Below are 17,874 nucleotides of genomic sequence, written 5' to 3'. Positions count from 1 at the left end.
ACATGAGGCTCGGGAAGTGGGGCACGTGGTGGAGGGTTCCGCAAAGCGGTGGGAGCGTGAGACCCAAGCCCGTGTGACTGGTTCCCCAAGTGTCTGTGCCAATCCTCTGTCTCCCCAAGTCCTTCCCGCCCTCCCCACTTCCTCTCCACTGCCCGGCTTGGCCCAGAGACCCGGGGGAGAGAGCGTGACGCTCGGGCTCCCGTGAGCTGCTCTCCCCTGGGGCCAGCGTGTGAGGAGGAGAGCCCCCCCTCCCGCAGGCAGGTCCCAGCGGTGGAACCCTGCGAGCGACGGCAGCTCCCACAGCAGCCCCGCTTCTAGCCCCCGGTGACTTTGACCGGGGCGGGGGGGGGGGGGGGGTGGTCTGAAAAGGGAGCCTGTCCTCAGCCAGGAGCACCTGCAAATCCACAGTGGTGTGGCTTGGCCCGCTAACCTCCGCCTCACCTGCCCGAGCCCGCCTGGCAGCCTGCTGGGTCCCATCCAGGGTGCACTCAGGGCCGGGTTTCGGGCTTCCCACTGGCGGGGGTGATGCCAGGCCCCGGCTGCGGGCGGCAGGGGGCCACCTCCGCGGGCGTTTCCTCCTGCGCCAGGCCAAGAGCGCGACTGTTCTGATGACGTGTCGGCCAGGAGCCGCAGACGTTGTGCAAACACCCGTCTCCGGGACTAGCTGTCTCCTCCGCTTCTCCCCAGCCAGGCTCCTCCGCCCCACCTCCTCGGGGGTCCTGCCTGCCCTGCCGGGTAGACCGTCCCGTGCCCCTTTGTGGGCCCCCACCGGGTCCTGCCCGCAGGGACATCATGACACGCGCCATGTGGTCTGCTCCTCCTCCACCAGGCCCAGGGCTCTGGAAGGACAAGGGCTCTGTGGAACCCACATCTCCCTCCCCATCTGTGGCGCGTCGCAGGCACACGGGAGGTCCCCGGTGGAGGATTATTGAATCAGTGAACGATCAAATGGGTGAGCTTGCGTCTGCCTTCCGAAAGAGGCGGAGAGCTTCTGAGGCGGGGCCTGGGCCCCCTGCGTGCCCTCGTCGGCTCGACGCCTGGCAGCACGGGCTGGCCAGAGCAGCCCTGCGAGCCAGTGAATGAACGAATGAAGGAAGGAAGGAAGGCGTTGCTGTGCAGCACGATGGGGATGCGCACGGGTTCTGGCCCCAAACTCCCGGGACACGAATTCTGTCTTTCCCTCTTCTCTTGGCGGTGTGGCCGTGATCAAATCGCCCAGACACGCTGTGCCCTCCAGCCCACAAAGCTCTGCGGGCGCTGATGGGTAGAAGGGGAGGTCACCCAATGGGGGAAACGGGTCCCCAGGGATCTGGGCGGGGGGTCCACACCAGCGGCTCCGGTTTCCTCGTCCGTGGAACGGGGGTGCCGGCGGCTGACGAGGAATGTGTGTGTTTTGAGGGTCACCCGAGGGCAAACACCCGAGTGAGCCCGGACCCTGGATCAAGTCAACAGTTCTGTTCGCCAGTGCTGTTACTCCCCTTCGGCGGACAGTCTCTCTCCTCTGTGCTCGCTCTCCATAAATATTTGTCCGACGAACGAGCCAGCTTTCCGGCCGGTCCGCCGGGTTCAAGGTGCCTGCCCCTTCTCCTCCTGAGCGGGCTGTCCGGAGCCTCTGGGTCCGGGCTGGCAGGTGGAGAAAGCTGACCATGGCAGGTGTCGCCACAGCGTGTCACCCACCCCCCTGGGAGCACCCCTGTCTTCCAGGGGGCATGGGCATTGTCCCCCAGCCTCGCCCCACATCCCTTCACTGAGCCCGGGGGGCTCAGTCGGCTGAGTGTCCCGCTCTTGATTGCAGCTCAGGTCCTGATCTCGTGGTTTGTGAGTTCGAGCCCCATGTCCAGCTCTGCGCTTACAGCCTGGAGCCTGCTTGGGCTTCTCTGACTCCCTCTCTCTCTGCACCACCCCCCCCCCCGCCCCCATCTCTCTGTCTCTCTCTCAAAAATAAACGTTAAAAAGAAAGGATAAAGACTTTTTCCTAGACCCAGATTCTCATCCAGAATTACACGTGCATTAGATTGCTATAACTCTTTAGTGTCCTTTGATCTGGAATATTCCATGGCCTTTCCTCGTCTTTCACAACGTTGACATTTTTTGGAGAGGACAAGTCCGTTGTTTCCTAGGATACCTGTCATTCTGGGTGTGATGCCTCCTTCTGATGGGCTTTGGGTCAAGCGTTGCAACAGGAATACCCAGGAGTGAAGTACACGTCCCCCGCTGCATCATATCCGGGGTCACACGGTGTCACCTGTCCCATCGCTGGTCCTGGTAATGCTGGTCCCTCGGTTAAGGTCAGGTCTGCCAGGTTCCTCCACGGTAACGGGACTGTTTTCCCTCTGTAACTAATAAATGTCTTCTGGGCACCTCGTGTCAGACCGTGTAGATATCTTGTATCTCATGAAGCGTTCACCTGCTTTTATTTGGATTTTAACAGATTTTTTTTTTTCCCCCTGGAGCAAAACTTACTTACAGAAAAATCCACAAAGTGCTCAAGGAACTATTACAAAGTGAACAGGGCAGGGGGGCCGGAGGGGGCCTTTAGTGAGATGCTCTGGGAGGGGCTCAAGCCTGGGGCTGAAGGCAAGAAGGAGGCCCTCTGAGGAGCTGGGGCGGGGGCGGGGGGGGGGAGTGTGGGGAGTGGGGTTGGGGAGGCCAGCTGGGGTGGGGGGCTGCTGGCAGAAGCCAGTATAAGCCTAGTTTTCTTGGGAGGGCTCCCAGAGCCCAGGGTGAGGTCCCACGGTTTCTGGAGGGGGCCCCAGGAAACAGAAGTTCTCTGCTGTTTCTTTTTTTCTTTCCTTCTTCCTTTCCTTTCCTTTCCTTTTCTTCTTTCTTTTTGCAGGGTCATTCACCTATGGGACTCGACTGGTGTGCTGGCTGCAGGGAAAGCCAGAATGGGAACCAGAAGACCAGCCCCTCTCTGTTTCCTGGGCCAGAGGGATTGCAAACCCCTTCTGAAATTCTCACTCTCTGGGGCACGAGCCCAGGTCAGCCTGCACCAAACCAGGGGAAAGAAGGTCCGGCCCCTTTCCAACAGCAGCGTCCCTGAGAACTGACCCTCCCCCCCCTTCAGGGACAGTCTCACTTGGGAACCCTGGGCCCTAGGAGTTTTCAAAGGGAGTAACCGGGAACTTTGAACTCTTTTTATTATATCAGATGCCAACAGAATTTGTTCATTTAACGACAGTTAGGTTTCCCAGTTTAGCCGCATATAATCTCATCCGTTTTCTGTTCAGTAAATACGTATACAGGGTCTCCTTTTAAAATACACCTTTGTTGAGATCGAGATCGTTGAACATCAAGTTCGCTATGTTTTTTTTTTAACTATTTTATTTCTCTCTGAAACGCAGAAACATCATAAAGTGCCGGGAGTTTGTGGGAAGCTCAGGGCGGGTGGGGATGCCCCTGCTTCCCCGGCACCGTTGGGGAGGAGCCCCAAGTGAGTTAAAACCTGAGGGGTGAGTAGGTGTTAGAGGAGGGAGGCTTGGGAGTGAGGGGCTGCTGGGGAGCATTCCAGGCAGCCAGGGAAGAGCCTGTCCCTGGGGCCCCGGGGAAGGGGAAGGGGGTAGCCCGGGAGTGGCAAGAGCAGGTGTGAGTCTCAGGACGGTGGCTGGGGTGGGGGGCAGGGAACTAGCCGTGCAGGTTTTGAGGGTTGTTCCAGGACACCAGCACTGCTGTTCCAGGCTGGGACCGTCCCAGCCAAACAGGGGTGGCCACCTCCCAGTGACCCTGGGGAGTACAAACATAGGGTGAGCTGAGACATGGAAGGCCTTGGGCCTTTTGGTCTGGGACTGGAATTCTCTCAGACTCTGAGTGATGGGTCTGGATGCTTGCGAAGTTTGCAAACGAGAGTAGTTTTTGAAAGACAGTCACGTCTCCACTTACAAGATAGTCTGAAAAAGCCCAACTATAGAAACAGTGAAAGGATCAGTGGTTTCCAGGGGTTGGGAGGGCAGGTGGGGCCCAGGGGAGTTTTCAGGGCAGCGAAACCATCTGTATGACACTATGATTGTGGATTCATGACGTTACACATTTGTCCCAACACACAGCATGAGCTGGTGGCTCAGTCTGTTAGGCGTCTGACTTCGGCTCAGGTCATGATCTCACGGTTCATGAGTTCGAGCCCCGCGTCAGGCTCTGTGCTGACAGCTCAGAGCCTGGAGCCTGCTTTGGACTCTGTGTCTCCCTCTCCTTCTGTCCCTCCCCTGTTCACGCTCTGTCTCTCTCTGTCTCTCAAAAATAAATACACATTAAAAAACAATTTTTTTTTAAACCCACAGAATACACAACACCAAGAGTGAACCCTCATGTACACTATGGACTTTACCCATAGAAATCTCAGCCATACCATCACCTTCTAGAAGGTTCCACAACACCCGCTGCCCAAGATCATTCCTTCCTCTTCTGGAAATCTTTTGGCAAATAGCTTTATTCACGTGCCAGGTCCAAACAATTGTGGCTACGGAGAGAGATAAGGGGAAGGGTTCCCAGGCCTGGCCCATCCAATGGGGCGATGTCACCCCACGCGCGAACGGTGATGTCTGCTCTGGGCGTGTAGCAGGTGGGAGCCACGGGATCTCTGGTATGTATTTCCGCCTGGGGACTGAGCGAGTCCCATGACACATTCACCCTGCATCTGGCGTCCTGCGGTCACCTAGAGGCCCAGAAACGCTCGCAGCAGCCATAGGAGTTGCTCAGTCAATGTCCGCCATCATTTGGCAAACAACGACTATGGAAGAAGTGACAGGGTGTGACCCCAACAGTGCGTGGAGAGGGGTTGTGTGTGTGTGTGCTCATGGTTTTGGTGCAAACATGTGACTTCTTTCACTGTGGTGACACCAGCTGAGCACACGCCCCCTCTCCCCCCTCCCCGGGTCCTTCTCTCCACATGGAATATTGTCCCCCCAGTGAACACCTGGTCCCTTACCTTGTCCGGGTCTCTGCTCAAGAGTCACCTCTCCTGCCTGCTCTGGCAACAAGAGTCTCTCTCTCTCTCTCTCTCTCTCTCTCTCTTGGGTCCCCACTCTGCTTACAACAAATGACTGCGCCCTGGGGGTCGGGGAGGTGCTGAAAACAATAGAAATTTCTCGTTTCACAGTCTGGAGGCCAGAAGTCTGAAATCGAGGTGTGGGCAGGCCCGTGCTCCCTCCGAGGGCTCAAGGGGTGAGCCCTTCCTCACCTGTTCCAGCTTCTGGTGGCCCCACCTGTTCCTTGGCTCATGGCTGCACCCCTCCCATCTCTGCCCCGTCTTCATGGGGCCCTCCCCCTGCATCTGTCTCTCTCCTCTTCTGTCTCTCTTCTCTCTGTTTCTCTTTTTGAAGATTTTTTAAAAAATTATTTTTAAGTAACTTCTCTACCCAACGCGTGGCTCGAACTCACAACCCCGAGATCAAGAGTTGCACCCTCCACGGACAGAGTCAGTCAGGCGCCCCTCTCCTCTTCTGTCTCTTACAAGGAAGGACACCAATCACTGGACTTAGCCCCCACCCTCCCCACCCCCAGTAAGTCTTGAGATCCTGAAATTAACTTAATGATGTCTTCAAATTTGTTTTCCCAAAGAAGGGTACATACATAGTGTCTGGGGGTTGGGATGTGACATATGCTTATGGGTGGCCATTACTCGACCCACTATGTTCCGGCCTCACACAACATTACGCATTGATTTATTCGCAGCCTATCACACCTGCCAGAAGAGAAGATATAAAAGTTCGAGAAGAGAGTCTTCTGTGTTTGCGCTTAAAACTATTTGCTGAATGAATGAATGAAAGTGGCTTTCTCACCCTAAGTTCCAATTTCTTCATCTATAAAATGATTATCTTCTTTTTAATGTTTATTTCCTTTTGAGAGACAGAGAGAGACAGAGCACAAGTGGGGGAGGGGCAGAGAGAGGGAGACACAGAATCCGAAGCAGGCTCCAGGCTCCGAGCTGTCAGCACAGAGCCCGATGCGGGGCTCGAACTCACGGATCGCGAGATCATGACCTGAGCCGAAGTTGGACGCTCAACCGACTGAGCCACCCAGGCGCCCCTAAAAAGATTATCTTATTGCCTGTGTGCATGGCCATTAAAAAACAAACAGAATTGAGAGCTTACGTAAAGAGCCATAATTTCAAAAGAACTTAAAATTAAATGTGCGCGTGCACACACACACACACACACACACACACACACACTATCCCTTCAGAAAAGGATGCCTTCAAAATACCAACCGTATCATTTGTGAGTGAGGTTTATTACCAAAAAAGTTTCAGGTGCCTTAGGATTGCATCACGTCTTTCCAACAGGGCGTATTGTCGGGAGATAATTTATGGGAAATGAAATGACACCACTTTCGTATAGTGAATGGGAGTTGAAGGGCGTGACCTCATCGTTCAAGGTGCCCAGGGCAGATATTTCAGGAAAGGCAGGATGCTTGTGGCTGCGTCCCGCCCTTGACTCTCAATACCAGCCAAAGCATGAACATCCCCATCAGAGCTGCAGACCCAGAAAGTTTCCCAGGGAACTGCCTTGCCTGACCTGATTCCTTCAGAGCGGGACCCAGAAGTTGGCCAGCTGAAGGCAGAAAGAAAACTCTTGAAGGAAACAGTCTTGAAGTCCGTAGTGACGATCACGGAATCCAATCAAAGTGACTGAGGTAATAAAGCACATTCAAAAACAAATATAAATAGCAGGTGTGATTCTGGGGGAAAGTGAAGAACGCACAACAGCAACGAAAAGACCAAAACAATAAGGTTTATGTAATCAGATTAAATCCCTAAGATTATGGGGGGAAAAAAGCAAAGATTTGAACGAGAAATATGAAGCTGAAAAACTCTATTATATTGTAAAAAGCAGTCGAAATAGATGGCATAATTATTTGTCTCTATGTCTGAAATGCTTTCAGATAGCCCCTGATAGAATTTTCAGTTGATTCTGAAATCAGCATAAGAGATGACAGCACGTAGCAGACTGCCTACCTCAAAAGGCACGGAAATAAAACATGAATCAGGATGATGGAAGCCAGTCTAATGGTAACAACTCCAACAATGTAGACATGACCCATTTCCCCAGATTAAAGCAAGTAGCCTCAGCTTGGGAATAAATTTCAGGGACATCTGGGTGGCTGTCAGTTAAGTGCCTGGCTCTTGATTTTGGCTCGGGTCATGATCTCATAGACGGTGAGACTGAGCCCCGCCTGGGGCTCTGCACTGAGTGTGAAGCCTGCTTGGGATTCTCTCTCTCCCCCTTGCTTTCTTCCCCTCCCCCGCTCACATTCTCTCTCAAAATAAATAGACATTTAAAAAAAAGAATAAATTTCAACGAGCTGCTGTTGATGAGAGAGACACATCGAATAAATATTTGGGGGCCTTTACCATGTTTCAGGAAAATTATTTTCCATGGCAGACACTGAACAGATGCACAATGATGAAGATATAATAGTCCCCTGCTTCACAGAGTTTATATTCTGGGGGGGAAATGAAACCAGACAGCTAAAAATAAGGTACCAAGTTTGGATCCCACATGCTAACCCATGGAGAAGAAACAGTGGCAATAATTAACTCTACAAAGTGTAGTTTAAGGAATACGTTTTAATGAGATACAGCAGGCATTAAACATTTAGAAGAGTCATCACGAACAGGTAACTTATACGCACCAATCAACAGGGAAGTGTAACACAAAAAGCAGAAATTCAGACAACAAGGAAACAAATGGACGGGAAAGCAATTAGACTGGGAAATTTCAAACTCTTCATTATCTTCCTATGTGAGATCAGTGAGTCAAAAGTAAGAATGTGAACAATGTCACTAGAAAGTTAGAATGAACAGATAGTGGACTGATTTGCCAAGAAGAGTGCAGCTCCCCAATACCCTTTCAAAGAATACACCAACTTTTCGGGCGCCACTGAAATATTTACGAAAGATTGCATGCAACCCAGGCACCAAGTCCCAACAAATTGAGAGAATTAGCAGACGTGTGTGCAGGCTGATCCCAACACAACACAAACAGAAATTAAACTTAAGCCTAAGGGTACCCATTCAGCTGCTTCCAGTCCCATGGCTTTAACTGCTTTCTCTGTGGTCCACTCTACTTTTTGTTTTCATCCCAGTAGGTCCGGGTGTTCCACAATATCCTCCACCCAGAGTTTCCTTCATGAAGGCTCTGGGTGTTCTTAAACTGGACCCACAAATTCTAGCCTGGGCATCTCCGAACAGAGGCCACCGTGACGGGATCCAAGAGGTCGAGCTTTAAGGCAAAGGCACCTGGCCAACACATCACTCCCTGTTCACGGAGGCTGCCCCGCCTGGAGAAACCACACCTGATCGACACTCTTGGGAGAGCATCAGATTCTATGCCAACAAGACATTCTTCCTCCCTGGATCCAATACTGTCTCAAAATCTCAGAATGCCAGTTAGAAAGAACCTCAGAAATAATTAAGCTGAGTTCCCATGTATCTTTTATACTAATAATAAAATTTACTGAGGACCTACTATGTCAGGGACTGGAGAGTATTGTTAGGCACTCTACAAATGCAAACAGCAGCCCGGATCTGTACAATAGGACTGTGAGGTTGGTTCCCAAGATCTCCTCTTTGCTCCCCCAGACCCACTTTCCACCCTCCTGCCTTCTCCTTTGGATTCTCAGCCCAGAAGTCTGCATCGGTGGCTTCTGTTCTGTTTCTCTCCACTTTCTGCTCACGCCTTTGTAAACAGGCTGTGTATCAAACTCTCCCCAAATTACTCAATTTGAATGTGCCAGCCGTTTCCTGGTGGGACCCTGACTCAAAGGGAGGTAGTGCCGTCCCCATTTCGTGGATGAGCAACCTGAGGTGGGGAGAGCTGAAGTTGCCCAAGGCCATGCATTTGGAAGGAACAATCCTGGGATTTCAAATCTGTACTGACTCGCGCCACAATTTTGCTCTATTATTCCTAGGCCTTTGTTGACATTGGTGGAGACAGGCAGGCATGACGCTGGTGGTCTCTTCTATTTCGGTCGGGAGAAAAGAGATGGGAGAAACAAGAAGGGCCACCAGAGCTGCCCCTCAGGTTGAGTGGGGCTGAGGTAGACACCCTTCCGGGAGCAGGTGGGGCAGGTGGCATGTATTTGCTCAAAAAGGGTAGCACCATTTAACGGAAGAACGTACGTGTCGCACTCTAGAGTTCTTACATTTAAGAAGCCCACTCTATAGGGGCGCCTGGGTGGCGCAGTCGGCTAAGCGTCCGACTTCAGCCAGGTCACGATCTCGCGCTCCGTGAGTTCGAGCCCCGCGTCGGGCTCTGGGCTGATGGCTCAGAGCCTGGAGCCTGTTTCCGATTCTGTGTCTCCCTCTCTCTCTGCCCCTCCCCCGTTCATGCTCTGTCTCTCTCTGTCCCAAAAATAAATAAACGTTGGAAAAAAAAAAAAAAGAAGCCCACTCTATAGACGAGGAAACTGAGGCACAAAGGAGAGGCACAGCCTTCCCCGAAGCTACCTCCCTAGTAAGTGGTGGGTCTTGTTATGGATTCCAGTCCCACGTGAAGCCAAAGCCCTTACACTATCAATAGGGCCACTTGGGGGGGGGGGGACCATCTACCCTGCACGTTCAGTCATGTGCCCCGGGAGCCATCTGACTCCAGCAGCTTCCGCGGGATGATGATGGCACCGCCACCAAGCCCTCCCTCCATCTCACTATGAAGGGTTCTCACGGTGGGCGTTTTACAGATCAGTCAACTAAAGCTCTGGACATCTAAGACGCCCGCCGAGGTCCCAGGGTTAGCGAGCGCAGGAGCCCATTCTGCAGATGAGAAGAAAGGGCTCGAAGATCATCTACGACCACACAGAACCCAAAGGGGGCCCTGGGGTCCTCGAGCCCTCCTCCCCATCCCGGGACGCGCTCCCAGCGCCCTCCCTGGAGGTGAGATCTCAGGCTTCTCCTTCAATTACGGACCGGGAACCGCCACACCCCACTTGCCCTGCCGGCTCCGGACCCGGTGACGCAGGGTAAGGCGAGGTCCGGGAATCCGCACTCGCAACCGGCGTTTGCTCGCCCCCCTCCACCCCGTCCCCGGCTGCAGGTGGTTCTCCTGATCTGGAAAGACTGGGAAACGGCCCACGCCCTCGGGCGCCGCGGTTAACCCCGCGGCCGGCTCCCGGGGCGGGGCGGGGCCAGGTGCGCCCGGGGCGGCCCGCGGCGTAGCTCCGCCCCGGGGGCGGAGCCTCACCTGCGGCGGGCAGGTGGGCGGCTACCAGGTAACACGGGCCTGGCCCGGGAGGCTTGGGCGCGCGCAGCCGGCCGCGGCCACGCCAGGGACCCAGGGACGCGGGCAGGGGCGGCCGGCGGCGGCCGGGAGGCTGGGCGAGGGGCACCCCGCCTGTTCACCATGGTCGAGAGACGCTTCTCTCGGTTCCTGCAGAAGCTCGCCTTCCGGGGCGCGGGCCACCTGTACGAGCCGCTGGAGAGGAGCGAGTTGGAAATCTTGGTGAGTCTGGGCGACCCGGCGCGGGCCGTCCGCCCCGCCGCACCCCACCCTCCCCCGCGCCCCCGCCACTCGCCCTCCCCACCCCGGGCTCTAGAAACAAGCCGTCTTCAGGGCAACGCCAGGTCGCCAGGTCGCGTTGCTACCCCGAGCCGGGCACGCGCCATTTCACCCCCCTCCCCCGCAAAACAGCCCATTTTGTGGATTTGAAAGCGAGGCAGAGGGAGCTTCAGCGGGTCCCTTAAGAGGCACCCGGCCGGCAAACGACCTAGCTGGGCACTCCGAGAAACCTAGCTAGGTTTCTCCGACTGCAGAGATTTTAAATTCCTGGGTCTCTGCACACAGGCCGCTATATGGATTGATGGGTTGATTTTTAAGTTACTTGAATTGAAAACAAAAAAATCAAAGCGATGTAAAGAAAACAAAAACATTTGGCGAAAATGTTTTAGCAGTAAGAGTGATAATAATAATAATAATAATAATAATGGTGAAAATGCTTCCCGCCTCTCCAGCGCGCTTTTGAAATGTACTCAGATGTGTATGTTGACTTTGCAGCCTCTAGGGGACCCTCTAGGATAAATCTACAGGATTATCAGGCCGGGAGCATGGGTGGGGGGAGACTGGGGGGGAGGGGGGGCGGGTAAGGGAGGGGTTACTAGCAGCCGAAATGAAAAGTATCCAAAAAAGCCCGTGCACTTGGTGAAGCCAGCGTGGGTGGGTTGACCCAGGAACTTTCTCCGGAGCTTTGCAAGAGTGTGAGCTTTGCGTCCTGCATGATAGGAGAGCCGAGAGCGCTGGATTCTTGCAAAAACATCCTGGGGTCGTTGCCCTTTGTTTGTTTGTTTGTTTGTTTCTTCCTTTCCAGCATAATCAGTCATTTAAGAATAAAATTCCCAAAACAGTGCCCTGGGCGAGCTCAGGAGAATACAACATTGCAGTGGCCTTCTGACTGGGGAAAGGGAGCCTCACAGTTAAATTCACTTCTTCATGGAAGAGATCGGATAAAAAAGCTGGACTGAAGCTATTGGTTTTTCCTCCCAAAGAATGACAGACCACAAGTCCAAACGCTTTGCTTGTATGTTGCTTAAACGTTTGAGCATTTACAAAGTAGCGCGTTGTAAAGGAACCTCCGCGAGCGTTCTGGCACCAGCGTGGGAGACCGCAGAGCCGGGTGACTAGCAGTCCTCACATAATCTCTGTCTTTCTGAAGCCACGTGTGGCTTCAGCGTGGATTGGATGGGTGTAGGGTTCGGTCATTTTGCTGAGGTCCGTTTCTCTACCCACGTGCCACGCAGTGAGTCCTGTGAAAGGAGTTGGAGGTGGGTTTGCCGACGCTGTGATTCCTTTTTCTATTTTTTCTTTCTTTCCATGCTTTGGTTTTTTTGCATCAAGCTGGGTGTTTTGCAAACACTCCTGATGTGTAGTTGGTTGTGATTAGGTTTTATAGGCTGTCCAGGTGTGGCTGGTGGCCACGTGGCCAGGTGTGAGGATGATGTAACAAACAGGTGCTGGGGGGAACTTGATCTCTGCATCAAAGCGGACTTCCTTCCTCCAGATCTTTTCCGAGGGCGCCCCCTCCCAAGGGCGCAACAGGTCTTTAACCTGCCTGTAGGTATGTTGGGGGGCTCACCCACCTGGTTGTGGACCTGGATGTTCTCAGCAGGACCCTGAATGGCGTGTGATGGGTGACCTGGAGGTGGGGAGTGGCGGGGAGGCTGGCGACCCAGGCAGCCGGCGGCAAAGGCTGGCTGAGAAACGGAGGGTCCGGTCTCTCAAGGCACCCTGTGCAAACCCAGATTACACTAAATGTAAATGGGGGTGTGATGAGAATGGAGGCTGGCAGGCGAGGCGGCCTGTTGACTGCCAGCTCGGCTCAGAGTCTGAAGCCTTCCTTGCTCTCACACTTACCCCACCCCCTGATTTTGAACGCTTTTTTTTTTTTTTGGCCAAGAAAAATTGAAAAAGAAGCAGAGTGTGCTCACAGCGACCATTTCCACGCGATTGTAACTGTCTTTTATGAGCACTTGTAGGCAGCGTTCTGGACGGCCGCCGAGCCTCCCAGCCACTTTGCCCAATCACCTCACCTATGATACTAATTATCACTGAGCACTTGCTGTGCCTTCTTTCGGGTCTCTCTGCACTGAGGTCAGCTTTATTACTATAATCATAAGATAGATGATCGGTTAAGTGTCTGACTGTCGGTTTCGGCTCAGGTCATGATCTCACGGTTTTGTGGGTTCAAGCCCTGCATCAGGCTCTGTGCTGACAGTGTGGAGCCTGCTTGGAATTCTCTCTCTCCCTCTGCCCCTCTTGCACTCTCTCGTTCTCTCTGAAAATAAATAAACTTAAAAAAAAAATGAGATAGATGAGGACATCGAAACTCACGGGGGGGCCAGGTGCTAAGGGTTAGGGATGGAGGAGAAGATGCACACACTCCCAGCTCCCCTGGCACCCCCTCCTGGTGGGCAGAGATGGGTACCGGGCTGCTTAACGGCGGGTGGGTAACACCCGGGAGGGAGAAGGATGCTTACTTTCCTATGAGTGGCCAAGATCAGAGTGGCGTGCCGGGAGAGGGACAGAGCTCACAGGGGCTCTGGGCAGAGGGGGGCGAGGTGCAGGGGTTGGTGTGAGAAGGGTGAGGTCGCAGAGGTGAACCACGAAGAGCCTCTGGGCCCTCGTGAAGAGTTTGGGCTGTATCACCAGACAGGAAACCATTGAAGGGTTTTGAGTCAGGGCATGACGGTCGTTCATTCATTCACAGATGAGCCAAACATTAGGAGCGCAGCAGAGAAAACACGCGGTCAGGCTCGCGTTGTGACGATATCACCCTTGGGTTGCGGGAAGACAGTGCGCAGGAGGGAGTTCTGAGGCGCGCGCACACCCACACGCATACACGTTAGTGTTTCCCAAAATAGAACGAGAGGACTTGTTGAAGAAATGTCTTACAGCCCTCCGGTGCTCCTGACTCTGGTCTCTGGTGAGATTGCTGTGCAGTTGTTGGCTGGGGATGTGGTCTCATCTGAAGGCTCATGTTGTGGCAGGGGAAGGATTCCCTTCCAAACTCATTCTTGAGGCTGTTTATAGGCCTTGGACTTTTACTCTATGGGCCTGTCCACAGAGCTGCCTCATGGCTCAGCAGGTAGCTTGCCCACGAGTGAATGATCCAAGAGAGATTGAAAAAGCAGCCACGAAAGCCTGGAAGCCACAGGCTTTTTATAACCCAACCTTGGAAGTGACATCTTTTTTTTTTACATTTTTTTTTAACGTTTATTTATTTTTGAGAGAGAAAGAGACAGAGCATGAGCAGGGGTAGGGGCAGAGGGAGACACAGCATCTGAAGCAGGCTCTAGGCTCTGAGCTGTCAGCACAGAGCCCGACGCGGGGCTTGAACTCATCCGTGAGCTCATGACCTGAGCTGAAGTCAGACGCTTAAACGACTGAGCCACCTAGGCACCCCGGAAGTGACATCTTATCACTTCTGCCGTGTTCTGTTCGTTAGAAGTGAGTCTGGGGGCCCCTAGCTGGCTCCGTCAGTAGAATATACGATTCCTGGGGTTGTGAGTTCGAGCCCCACATTGGTGGAGATTACTTAAATAAGTAAAATTAAAAATATATAAAGAATGAGTCTAGGTGTAGCCCATGCTTGAGGTGGGACAGGAGGAGGGGGTTGGATTCCATAAGGGCGTGAATCTCAAGAGGCAGGGGGTAGAGTCTGTCCACCACAGCGGTGGAAAGGAATAGCTTCTTACCCGAGATCAGTCACATAAAAACCAGAGCCACGCCTGGGACGTAGGCTGCTCAGTAGCTCTCTCTTTTTCGTACTGTTTTCATTAGTCTTGAATTCTAGTCTTGATTTAGGCCCCTTTTCAATTTTGGGTTTGATAATGCCCAGGCTGAGAATGTCCGATTACACGTATGTGTGCAAAACGGCATTTAAATCTGTCGAGAGTCTCTTTGCTAGTTTGGGATAGCCAGCCTCTGCCTTAAGCACAAGGGACAGCAAGCAGCCTATGAATGTCTGTTTTCAAGGCTGTCCCGTGGTAACCGTAGAATTGGCCCATGCGCTTGAAGGTGAGGTGAGTCTCGGCCAGTGGGGGGGCGAGAATATCCGTCGCTCTGTGTTGGCTATCATACTTGGTGCTTCTCAACCCTGGCAGGTAGCTATGCCCCCCAGACTGGATTCAGGTCAGGCTCTGCTTACAATGTGGTGACACCACTCCGTGGTTCGGTACTTCTGAGTTGACTTGTCGATACCGTCTGCTGGGTCACGACTCTGTTCTCTTGCCAGTTTTCCTCTCTCAGCCCCTGAGAAACTTTCATCCCTGCGGGGTGTCATGTGACTCTTGTCACCGATGCACACGTGGGCCCTAGTGTGGCATAACAGTGCTTTGTCATCGATTGGCCCCCAATGGTCTCTTTTAAGCAGGGCGATCATTGGAACACATGGTCAAAGTTCGAAAGTTCTTAGAAAACCGTGGGCTCTTGGGAATATGTCTGCAGATCCCATCCTAGAAACTCTGCCCAAACCCCAATGTCATGAGACTTGTTATTAGGGGTGGCAGACCCCACATCTCCAGAGCTCCTCGGGGGAAGGGACTAGAAGGCTCGTCGGTGGCTGTCTTCTCTCTGGGTGTATCGGTCCAAATGTCCTCTTCTTGGTAGGATACCAGTCATATTGGATGAAGGCCCATCCGAACGACTGTACTTTAATTTAATCACTTCTTTGAAGGGCCTCCCTCCGAATACAGTCGCCTTCTGAGGTACTGGGGGCTAGAACTCCAACATATGAATTTTGGAGGGACGCAGTTCAGCTCATGACACTATGTTCCTTGTAGACTCTTGAAGGGTATTGGTGGGGAGGGGCTGTGGGCCACAGTGGGAAAATATGTAATCTTCTGTTGAGGTTATAGACACTCTTGAAGTTGTACTATTAACGTCACCCACCTGCCCTACGTCATCGGGTGGAAAATGTGTGGACTGGGTTCTTCCAGCTTCGCCATTTTCCCCTTGACCTTCCATTGGTAGGGAGGGAAAAGAGCCCACCTAAGCACTTGTTTGGCCCGCCTTGAAACTCGAGGGCTGGATGGGAAAGAAGGGCTCAGGATAGACTTGAAGCATCTGGAACAAAGGCAGATGCTCCACAGAATCATTCTTTATCTTTCAAACCCTTAAAACCAAACCACCGTGTTAATTCGATCTGGTCATTTCACCCCCTGGCCCCAGGATCCTCCTGTCTGTCTCTCCGTCAGGACTGAGCTTGGGGGTCCTTGTGGGCAGGGGGAAAGAATATTGGCCCGGGAGACCACTCTCCACCAGGAGATCTTGGTTAGGGCTTGAACTGGGACCGGAAGCCCAGAGTTCCCGCCCGGGGTCCGTTACTTACGGCAACATGAGTTTAAGCATATTTACTTCATCTCTCCACTTTCAAATGTCCTTGCCTGAAAGTGGGGACATTTGTTGTAAGAATCGGTAAAAGTGTGGGATTCCCTTTCTGCCTTCAAGGTTCCTCGTCAGTGCGTTTCACTGGCTTTCTGTGAAGAAGATGAGATTAGGGAATGTATGCAAATACTCAGCACACTTCTTTGCTCACGAGTATGCCTGCCTTCAGGGAATGTAGTCATTAAAAAAGGATCAGAAAATAAACGAGAAGGTTTAAAACTCTTTGTACATGCCTGGTCCAAAAAGCAATAATTTTTATTAAAACCCTTTGTACGATGCTCAGTTCAAAAGGTGACAGTAATTTTGGGGGCGCCTGGGTGGCTCGGTTGGTTGAGCATCCAACTCTGGATTTTGGCTCAGGTCATGATCTTGCAGTTCATGAGTTCAAGCCCCTTGTCCAGCTCCTCACTGACAGTGCAGAGCCTGCCTGGGAGTCTCTCTCTCTCTCTCCCTCCCTCCCTCCCTCCCTCCCTCCCTCCCTCCCTCTCTGCCCCTCCCTGCTCACACTGTCTCTTTCTCTCTCAAAATAAATAAATAGACTTTAAAAATTTACAAAAGTGATAGTAATTTTTTAAAAGTATTTATTTTTGAGGGAGAGACAGAGCGTGAGGAGGGGAGGGGCAGAGAGAGAGAGGGAGACATGGAATCCAGAGCGGGCTCCAGGCTCCGAGCTGTCAGCACAGAGCCCGATGCTGGGCTCGAACTCACGAAGCCCCAAGATCGTGACCTGAGCTGAATCGGACGCTTAACTGACTGAGCCACCCAGGTGCCCCAAAGCGATAGTTCTTTTTCTGAAGAGTCTCTCACTGTCTTGCAGTCTGACTTGGGTCATGTGCACGGCCCTGCACCCGGAGAAGTGCTCCGTGGTAGGGGCAGGAAGGACCGGGTACACAGTGCGCAGGGCCCAGCACAAAAGGACAACGTGGGGGAAACGACCAAGAATTTCAAGATGACGACAGCAGAGCATTGCCTGAAACACATGCCCTCCTGGGCACGCCCGTGGGGCTGGCCCCGGTGGGGGTCATTGGCATGAAGTCATGAGTGGGACCTGCTAGCAAGTTCTTGCCGTTTGGTGTCCCTCCCTTCAGCCTCTGCATAGACCATCCTTCTGGCTGTCCCCGCTTTAGTCGATTCTTCCTGTAGGGCAGCTGCTGTCCAGATGCTGTCTGGTCCCAGTGGTCTGAGTCTTTACAAGCCCGTGCGTGGTTCCGATGCTCACTTGAGCTCCTTGGACAGCTGTCCTCCTGTTTAAAAAGACTGACCCTACCGAGTGGAGTTCATGGTCTGGTGGGGTCGACAGAGAGCTATGAAATACTTCTAGTAGTGAGTATATAATTACAAATTAAGAAAAGCCCCATGAAGGAAAGCACATGTAAGGCAGGAGCGGGACACAGCCTGTGTGTGTGTGTAGGTGGGGGGGGGGGGGGTGGCGAGTGGTAGGGACTACTGCAACCTGGCTGCAACCCTGGAGACTTCCCGGAGGAGGTGGCAGCCCTTTGGCGAGCTGAGACTTGCACCCAAGCTACTACGGATTGCCCCAAGCCCAGCTGGCCTCCCTCCTCTGGTCTGGGAGGTTCCTGTTGCCCAGGTGGATTCTGCAGTTAGTTTCATTCTCCAGGGTCAGGAGTCCTCTCACTGTCCCCCTCTGTCCTTCTCTCTGCCCCTCCCTCCCCCAAACTCCAGCACCGAAATGCGAGCACGAGGAAATGCCTTCCTGGACCGTTGAATTAGGGTAATATTAGTTACTGTTTTTCACTTACCTTTTGTGAACCAAGAACCTTACACATTTTTCTTTCCTCCCCCTTTCTCCTTTCTAAAGGATTTCTTTCCCCCCATTAACCACAATAAAAAGGTGCACATTATGAACTTCCTCCTTCTCTGGGCGCTTTTTCACTCCTCCTCAGCGGGGGGTGGGGGGTGGGGGGGGTGGGGGGGTGGGGGTGGAGAGAGGTACTGTTTGAATCTAATCAGCTGGCAGCAGTCAGAGGCGTGGCCCCTTGCTGTGCAG

At 53.1% G+C, this 17,874-nt stretch overlaps 1 protein-coding gene across 2 annotated transcripts in view; it reads left to right on the top strand.

Annotated features, from left to right (window-relative positions):
- Positions 1–10,207: 10,207 nt before the first annotated feature.
- The window catches only part of ATP2C2 (ATPase secretory pathway Ca2+ transporting 2), a 62,578-nt gene continuing 54,911 nt past the window's right edge, over positions 10,208–17,874 (top strand). The window contains exon 1 of one of the 2 annotated variants that reach the window (XM_086688789.1): positions 10,208–10,430. In XM_086688789.1, coding sequence (XP_086544915.1) covers positions 10,332–10,430 — 99 coding nt within the window. In that variant the 5' untranslated portion in view covers positions 10,208–10,331. The remainder of the gene's footprint in view (positions 10,431–17,874) is intronic. The other variant, XM_086688790.1, reaches the window with a different exon arrangement.

This window comes from Puma concolor, chromosome E2 (genome assembly GCF_028749965.1).
Source record: "Puma concolor isolate L17-30 chromosome E2, mPumCon1.1.hap2, whole genome shotgun sequence".
Classification (NCBI taxonomy): Eukaryota; Metazoa; Chordata; class Mammalia; order Carnivora; family Felidae; genus Puma; species Puma concolor.
The sequence above is the reverse complement of the archived record's forward strand: the minus strand, read 5'-3'. Positions and strand labels throughout refer to the sequence as shown.